The sequence below is a fragment of the Atta cephalotes genome (assembly GCF_000143395.1).
Source record: "Atta cephalotes unplaced genomic scaffold scaffold00049, whole genome shotgun sequence".
Taxonomy (NCBI): Eukaryota; Metazoa; Arthropoda; class Insecta; order Hymenoptera; family Formicidae; genus Atta; species Atta cephalotes.
In genome coordinates, this window is record NW_012130113.1 from 1137454 (window position 1) to 1147429 (window position 9976).

General features: G+C 35.4%; 1 protein-coding gene across 1 annotated transcript in view; it reads right to left on the minus strand.

Moving 5' to 3' along the window:
• Positions 1-48: 48 nt before the first annotated feature.
• Positions 49-9976, minus strand: part of LOC105622835 (protein gooseberry-neuro-like) — a 30707-nt gene continuing 20779 nt past the window's right edge. Inside the window, exons 4-6 of the mRNA XM_012204246.1 lie at positions 1721-1917; positions 613-1039; positions 49-266 (exon numbers count right to left, since the gene is read on the minus strand). Of these exons, the coding sequence (XP_012059636.1) occupies positions 49-266; positions 613-1039; positions 1721-1917 (842 nt within the window). The remainder of the gene's footprint in view (positions 267-612; positions 1040-1720; positions 1918-9976) is intronic.

The window sequence follows — 9976 nt, forward strand, 5'->3', positions numbered from 1 at the left end:
ATAATTTAATCTCTCTATATGATAGAGATTAACTATTCGACTGATTAGTTAAAATATTCCACCCATACTACGATGATAATTAAGTTGAGTATGCTGAGCGTAATCGTAGCCTTGGTCATACCATTCTGGCGTTGTCCCCGCCGTATTCGGTGTATTCGAAGACTGAGTACTTTGGGAATTCCCGTGTTGATGATTGCCATAGTCACTGCTCTGAAAATGATTGAACTGTCCCCAGCTGAGCTGCGTTCTAGACCAATCAGTGTTACCTAAAAGTCAAAAACATAGACAAAATAGATATAACTAATATATCTTGGCGGAATCGCAGACGTAAGATTTCGAATTTAGGCATCATTCATTATACTTTAATGTATTTCAAATTCAAAAATTTGCAACCTGTATTTATTAATATATTTGTATTTATATTATTTCTTAATTGTTGTTAATATATATTGTTTTTATTTAACATATTAAACAACAAGATTAAAATGATTTCAAGAGCATTGCGAGCATCAAGTAGAAGCCTTATATTGTCTATAACTGCCTTTACCTAGTATAAATTTCTTACTCTTCTAAGAAAACCCAGTGACTCGCAAGATCTTATAAAGTACTCACCGGCGTTGTGTGAAAGCGACGGCGCACCGTGCGCGACGGGTGGTTGCATTGCTGATACCTGCGCGAGTTGCACGGAGGCTGCATGTGCAGGAAGCGAGCCGATATGACCGGAAATGGTGACTGCGTGTCCCTGAAGAGCGCTGCTCGTAGTGGGTACCTGAGCCATTGTACTCGTCATTTGGGCGACAGCGGTGCTGCCGGAGACTTGGTGAACGCTGCTAGGCGTCTGATGCAGCGTCGTCGGACTGTGATGCAACGTGGTGGGTACCTGCGGTATTCCGCTCGGCATCTGTGGCACCTGCGGTATCTGTACGAGCTCGTGACTAGCCGCGGCGTATTGGCAGGTCGTCAACTGCAGGTTCGTCATCGGGTGCTGTATATTACCATTGTGTTTACGAAGTCGCGCCCTGCGATTGCTGAACCACACCTGAAACGGTGTACATGACACTTGACGGTAGCACCTTTTCGATGAAATCGATTTGACGTAATCGTGACAAAGGCATTAACGTTTTTTACTCGCGCTGTGTAGAGCATATGGGAGCTCACCCCTCAGTGCGATTTGACTCGCGATTTAGAGTTCAGATCCTACTTGCGCCGTATACGCAATTTTTCGCGGTTCGCTGTTCGGATCAGCGTTAAACTGCATATCCCATATCAGGATATATTTATGGATCTTTCCAAGCTGGAGGTTTGATATTAGACAATCTAATTCCGGAAAATAATCGATTGTTACGAAAACCTTATGAGAACCATGAAAGGTAGGCCTTGTCTCGTCTTAGGATGTTGCGCCATTGAATGGATGGTGTATAGCGTACAGTACAAGCAATATCCTGGCTTTTATTGCTTCCTCGAATTTCTATTCTTTGCTTCATTCTTTACTTGAATTGTAACTAGCGTTACATAAATGCCTGACAGAATCTTCATTAGCAAAATAATTTTATCGAAAATAATTTGACCTTAATTTAAGGCATATTTTTTCATCGTTTTTAACAATTTCTAATAATTGATAAAAAAATAATTAAGATTGGATAATCAGAAATTCTGTTCGAATTGTGTTCATAAATGAGGTGATATATTTTACGTAAACGTTAGCCAACATCATATTCACCTGAATTCTCGCTTCCGTCAGTCCAGTTCTCTGGGCTAATTCTTCTCTGGAGTAAACATCTGGATATTGAGCTCGTTGAAATGCAGCTTCCAGCTGTTCAAGCTGCTCACTAGTGAACGTCGTTCTGCTTCTGCGTTGCTTTCGCTTCAATTGAATGCCCGGCTCACTTTCCGTGTCAGAGTCGTCACCGCAGCGACCTGGGCCATAAAAATGACGAGCATTGTCATATTTAAGAAATTCAGAGAAAAATATTTAAGATATTCTAGAAATTCAGATTGACATATTATTCCGAATGACTTATCGAGAAGGTTTTTTACTAAAATTTATTAAAATTCCGAGATTATAATATAAGTATCTCTCTTAAATATAATTAATCTTATCTTAATTCCACAATTATTAATAAATAAAAATGTTAGTATAATAGTTATTAAAACGTAAAAAATTTAGCAGAAAAAATACATCGTGCACCGTAGGCTTTATATATTTTACATGTGTTTTCGTAACAGCCTACGGCACACAATATTTTTCCTGCTAAATTTCTTGCATTTTAGTAAATTATTAGAATTACATCACACAAAACGCAGAATTTCTAATAATTTACTAAAACACAGATAATAGGAAAAAATGCATCATGTGTTTCTACAGATGTGTATCCACAAAAGGAAAATAGAGCAGCATTTGTGTTTTTATTGTCTGTTTCCGTAAAAGTTCCGTAAAAATTTTATTTAGTAGAGGCAATGTCTATTAGTTGTTATAATTTGTTGTTGTTTATTTCTAGCAACAATAGACAATAAAAGTTCTTCATTTTGACGGATATGAACCTTTATGTATCATATTATTACATATTTGACACATATCTATTTTAAATGCAAGTTATTATTACAAGTTTTTCTGTATCAAATCGATATTTCATTGATCTTAAAATAAAAAATTTCCTAGTTTTCTTATATCACCAGCTATTTTCATTCGAAAAATATGAATTGGCAAACACCATGCAAAGTAAAATTTCTTTTACAAACGATTCGTAAATTATGAGCGTGTACCGGGAAAGCTTTCGTAACGTCAAAATGATGACGATCCTTTAAAATTCATAGCGATTATTAATTGGTGTTAAAACGGCCGTCATTGCTAATCGATAAATCGTCGAGAAAGACGCTCTGTCACTCAATCCGCCGTTGCATCGTCGATGAACTCGCCTCTTTCTCTGAATGGGATATTGATGAGACGATGATTATCATTTGTATAATACGCGTATCCAACGACGGCTATTCCGCATAGTCATCGTATTTCCTACGGCTTAATTGTTTTCTATGATTGAATTCAACTCATTTCACCCAATATTTCAAAAGTCCCAATATATCGCCATCGTATTTCCTACGACTTAATTATTTCCTATGATTGAATTCAACACATTTAACGTAATATTAAAAAAAAAGTTAGCAGTATATAATCATAAAACTATTTAATTTTGATTTTAGTTTTAGCTAATTAAGTCGACTGAAATGAATCGAAAAGTCTATATTCGTTTATCAATTTTATGTGAAGATAACAAGAATTTCCGACTTAAAGTCTTTGCAATATTCTATCTGCTTGCACGAGTAACATTATGCGTTCTGCATATGGTCGCATGTACACTACATATACCGCAGTCATTAAAATATCCATAAAGTGCTCGTAAAAAGTAAGCAATGGTTACCATCATGTTCACCGCCATCTTGTCTCGTTTTCATAGTTTTGATATGTTTTATGATCAACCAACTTTTCAGTGAAGTTGGTTGCTTCTTGAAGAATTTATTGATGATATAATGATTTTCTGCTCTCTCTACAAAAATTTACCCATTTATTGTTACGAAAATTATAGAAGATATTGTCTCTGTAGAATAATTAATTAAAAAAAGACGAACTTTGCAAGTGCATTCCATCAATAAATTCTTCTTTTTTCTTCTCTTTTCTACGAGAGTTTTTCTAGACTGAGAAAAAGAAGAAAGATTTTAAGTATATTTTTTAGTGTATCTACATGGAAAGAACGTTTGCCGAAGAATCTAAAATTTAGATATCAATTTGAAAATAATTTTGTTGGACCGCACCAAATAATTAATTAGAAAAAAAATAATAGAACACTTAAGTTGCTTATTAGAACATCAAAATTTTTTTACTTACACCAGATACTTTGGCAAAATTGTTCTTTCTATATATAATTATATATATTTTATTAGCCTAAAAAAATTGATAATCTCTTCTTGGAAATTCATCTTATTCTTCTCAGAACTTGAGTGTACTTTCCACCGTTTAAATGCACTTATCAAGTTAATCTTCATTTCTTGAAACTTATTTCCTATAAAAGGTCCAGTCTTTTCGAGGACAATAACGTCATGCCTTCGTTTCATCGTTGCTCAACCATTCGATACTTAGAATTAAATCCTCCTCGAAGATTCTGCGAACCTCATAATACCTTCGCATTCAACACTTTGTTCCGTAAACATTTCTATGCGATACGCTTTTACCTTCGTGCCATTGATATCTATTTGGCTGAGAGAACCAGGAGCTCGTGCGTTCATTTTCCTAGTAAAAGAGAGAAAAAGAAAACACATACATAAACACGTGAGACTATCGGTAGAAACTGACCGGGCTACCTTGCCAAATATTTACTCCTAAGTCGATTCCCTTCCTTATTGTCCCACAATCGTCCCATTGTCGCTCAATCGAGCGTTCCCGCGAACCATTGTCCGCGATCCAAGACGGACAACGTCATGCTTTCCCTGCCATACTCATCTTCGTTCCATCTATTTCGAAATAACATTTAATCTCGTGCACAATTTTATCGCTCGATCGAACGCACGCGGGGGCACACGGTCGACGATGAGCAACGAGTGGCTTGTTGTGACGTCCGGCAATCCACCCTGACAACAAACGGGGATTAGCTCGCTCTTTTATTTGCCGACCTACACCAGCGCGCTATCGCCGATTCCGCGATGCGGAATTAAACGGCGACGACAGTAATTCTGTTTCTTACGTCGTTCAGGCCGATTTTTCGTTCGCGATCCGCGTTTTACGAGCTCACGTTCAATTGAGATCGCCTGAGGTCTTTTCCTTGAAATATTCGGGATTTAAACAAGAAAGGAAAGATTGATTTATAATACGATGTGTACGATTTCGACGTAAAGCTTAAGATTTATGTAATAACTCAAATTCTGAAAAAATTTAACGATTATATATTCCTTAAAAGAATTATTAACTAGAGCAGATACATCAATTTAACTGCAGATTTAATTAGTGCCTCTTCAGAAAAAATTTCTGATAACGAGATTAAACTTATTCTTGATATATTTGATCTTATCATAGCTTTATAAAAATAAAACGATATTAAAATTAGATCAATATAATTTTCCCCCGAATTAAATAAGATTGACTTATTGTCTTGAAACAAAAGTAACACATGTAAATTTAAATTTATATTTTCTTATGTTTAGAATAAATTTTTATCCGATGTTAAGCAAGATGCGCCATAGTAAATATTTAGCAAAATCAATGTGGATCATTTTATTCTCGATTTAAAAATGTTCATTTACGAGTAAATTCCTCTGTCAAAACAATAAATACAATTATCCTATATTGATCCTATTATATAATTATTCTTATTTGATCCTATTATTTTACGATAGATTCATTAAGGAGTAATATTAATTATAGCATTAAATCCAGAAATTTTTTCTGTGAATGCATTGATTCATATATGATCTCCATTTATTAATGAGAAGCGAAAAACGAGAAAAAATTAATGCAATCAGGCATTTAAGTAAATAGATGGCTACAATACTTTATGTGTTAGTTATTTAAAAAATCTTATTCTGGAAAATAAAAAAAATTTCCAGAAGTTTTAAAATAATTCTTTTTACATTCTTCTGTTTCATAAAAATAAAAATAATGTAAATTTAATTCTATACATACTGTTAAAAAATATAAAAATAAAATTTGTTTGAGACTTGTTCTGAGTATCCCACTTATCTACTTAAAGATTAAACGAGTTGAGTGTCGTCTCTAGATCGAGAGATGGTCTCACGTGATGTTTGTAGAAACGCGATTCGCAAGAAACAGAATCGATGGATATCTTTTCGAAGGACCTGCTATTTTCCTTGCGTACAGTAGAACCTGCCTCGAATCTTACCAGCGAACAATAGAGAATGCTCTCTTTCCTTGCGGTTTTCACCTCGCTCGACGAGGGAATGAAACTAACGACGGCGGGATTGCGGCTTTCGAGTGTACAAGAAAACCCAGCGGCCGTCCTTTGAGCCCGAGTTCATTCTATTTATTGTACGGCGTTACATTTGTCAAAACGTAATGTGGACTCTACGCATGTGGAGGCGGATGCGCCGGCATCTAGTCAAACTTAAATAACGCCTAGGGGCTTTCAACAAAGGTAGATATAAGGTACGATATTCAGCATCTGTCGAGATTTCGCACGATGGCATTGATTAACAGAAATAATTTTCTCGTTTAATGCTAGTTGTAGTAGGAACTTGTTTAATGCTAGTTTTAATAATTTCTAAATTTGTTTCTCATCTCGGTATATCTCGGTGGTCGATTTTATACAGAAGATTGCTGCATTCAGCAGAAAAGAAGCTTTGTAAATGTCACAAGATCTTTTAATATGTTTTTATTATAAAGAAATAAATTAATTTATTAATTTTATTTCATATCAATTATTCGTTTTGTAATCGCTATATATATATCCTTCTTAATTGTTTTTTAATTTAATAATTAATTCTTGTTCTCATTTTCTCGCTGGATTTAATGTATAAATCATCATATTAAAGAACTATCATACTACAATTGCAAAGCTATTTTTTCTGCTGAATACAACATTTATAAAAACTGTTATAAAAAATTCTTTAATATGATTGATTTTGCCCTTAGTTTCTCACTAGATTTAAACCAATCATAATCAAGAATTTTACAACAGTTGCAAAGCTGCCTTTTCTGCTGAATGCAGCCAGTTTCAACGAAACAGCACTCCCGCTTTTTGAAACGGTATCATCGAGCACAAGTGTAATTTTTGAGTACGAACAAACTTTGACTTTCAATGTCGATGCGACAAGTAGTGCAGGAGACCGCGAGAAGTCACTGCTGAAGTTCACTACCGCGCACTTGGCAGTCATCGCGCGTCTTCGGGTGCGTTACGAAAAAAAAAATGATGGACATCTTTCGACGTTCACCATCGTCTCCCTCCTCCCGCTACCTGTGGCGACGACGAGGCCGGTGACAGGAATTTAAACCTGGGTTCCGCCACCTTTACTGTCTATAGATGCAACTTGTCTCCAAGCTATTCTCCCATTCTTCCGTTTGTCATACCGAGGAACGTGGACGAGCCGCCAAAGATGCCGCCAAAGGGGATCCCCCGTCGAAAGATCCACCGCCGTTTGACGGTCGCCGGAAAAAGGTCACTTCATCACGTAACCACCTTTATCTCGTCTTTCCAGAAGATGCGCACCGCGATTAAAATGCACCGAGGACTTCGGCCTCGTACTCCTTTCAAGAGACTAAGATGAGAGAGTGAATCGCGCGTGTATCGCAAAAGATGCTGAGGATAGGAAAATCGAAGCACGAACAAGTTACTTTACATATGATAGACATTTCAGAAATTCTTGAGATTTTCAAAAAATTCTTTGCATAATTCTTGACACGCACCAATAATCTTTTCAAGATCATATCTTTATAATAAATGATTAGAATCGATACAGATTTGAAAATTACTTTGTTAGACCATCAAAATAATTATGTAGAACGTTTAAATAATGATGATAATGCTGCAAAAAGTTTAAACATTTTAGCAACCAGTTTAAGTGTAAGTAACCTAATATAATTATTTTAATGGTTCGAACAAAATTATATTTAGATCTGTATCTAGCTAAATTTTAGATATTTCAGCAAAACTGCGTTTTTCTGAATAATACTCTTCCAACTTCCAAAATTAGAAAATTTCTAAAAATCTTAAGATTTTTTTTAGATTCTCTACGTATTTTTATTAAATAAATTTATTTATTAACCCTCTTTAATTGATGTGAGTCTATATTGAACTTATGCAATTATATCTCCTTGGAGCTGACGGTGTGTCTATATCGTATCTTCCTCAATTATTGTATATTCTTTATGTTACATTTGCAAAATTGTTATTAAAGTAAACTTATAGTGAATTCGATTGGACTGATGCATTTTTAAGCCGTACACTGATTTAATCTAAGTATAAATGCAAGTATTTCGAATTATAAAATACATATTTTACTTAACAACAATAATATTAATTAATGTTCAAATTAATTATAATTATGATGTAATTATATAAACGATCCTATTTTTAAATTTAGTATTATTTAATATTGTTGTGTTTAATTTTGCTTTTCTAGAGTAATCCTAAATGACAAATTTACAAAAATGTGTGAATAAAATTTGCAATCGTAATCAAACATATCAAGACAAGAAGACATTAATCAATATATATATTAAATGCACCATATACCTCGGTCAAATCGCTAAGATGTCTGCACAAAATGAAGGAGATTAAGGTTCGAATCTCGGCTAAAGTGATAGTTTTCGCAACAAATTCTCTACAGTGTGTTAAAGATACTCTTAATCAGTAATATTAAATTGCATATCAATTTAATTTGTAATATTACGTACTTCAGCTTCAGTTTGAATCCTGTATTCATAATCTGTTTTTATTTTAAGATTGTCTTAAGTAATGTCTTAAGATGCAAATACGGCTCTGTAATTGGCTTATAACATGTTAAAGCTATACTTAGACAGTTTCAAATATAAGAACTGACTATGAATACTGGTCTAGGACTGTGTTTCAAGACCGGGAAATAATCAGCGCGCAGTTTGCTTGAACTGCAAACTGTAAAATTGTAAAATTCATGCAAAAAATATTTTTAGATACGCTTTGACCGAATGGCCTTGTTCGCTTATTTGTGTTGAATATTTTCTCAGTTGGTTTTCACTTAATATTGTACAATATTTCAATATGCATAAATGAGTCTTACATAGATTTGATATCAATGACTGTGTTACACGGATTTTGGCTTCTGATTAATGATAATTAACTTCTTGTCTTGATATATTCGATTACGATTGCACAAATATTCACATTTCTGCAGTTCATTTACTAAATTCTAGTAAAAAGTAAAATTACTAAACTAAAAAGTAAAATACTAAGATTAGAAATAAGATCTCTATATGATTACATATTACATATTACACAACTAATTGTAATACAAAAATCTATAAAATTAAATGTTGAAACAATACATGTATATGTATTTGGAACAAATTTATTTCAGATATATGACTACGCGCCGATTACTTTCAGACTTGCAACATAATTAAACAACTGAAACAATAATATTCCCTGCAATTTAAATTAGATGTTCGATTTTGATGCACTTTGCCATTAACATTTTGAAACCTATAAAATTACTAAAATCTAAGAAGAGGAAATCTGTATCAATCTGACTGATACTTCTATATTTAAGCATTTCGGCAAATCTTCCGCTCTCATTTAAATGGCAACATCTATCCAGCGAATATATCAGTGCGACTAATTATCAATTATCATTATTGACTCGTTCGGGATCGGCTTCTTTTCCCTCGGCGAGACGGGGGTGGCATGGCACAGAGTGTGGCCAGGTGTGTTCCTCGCGCCGTGGGGACGTTCGAGAGGCAGATCGGTGGTGTTCGGCGAGTCAGCATTCCTTCGCGCGGCCTCTGACATCGGCGGTCCTCTCAGAGGGCTCTACCCGTCTCCCTTCGATCCTCGGGATCCCCATCCGGTTTTCCTCGTCCTACTCTTACCGGCCGGAAGAAAGGAGAAAAAAAGGTAGCTGCTAGAGAGCGCGAGCGGGAGGCAGAAAGATCGAGTATTATGCGCGCGTGTGTGTATATGCGTGCGATCATTTAGGTGCCCATATGTCGGACTTGTAATGAGAGAACGAATGCGCTCTCCGTCGGGACAGGGAGGCGGGCACTCGATGAAACGCTTTATAGATTATCGCCTCGGCTCACGCCATTGTTTTATCGCGCACGCAGTCGTCCTGTTAGCGCGTCGGCGCCTGGAAATGTCAATTATACCGAGTGTGTAATTAAGTTTGCAAGAGTCCGTGTCCAAGTCCCACTTCGTGCTCACCACCTATCCGAGCTTGACCTATCCGAAGGAACATCAACCGCTCTCGTATCATCTCTCTCTCTCTTTCTCTCTCTCTCTCT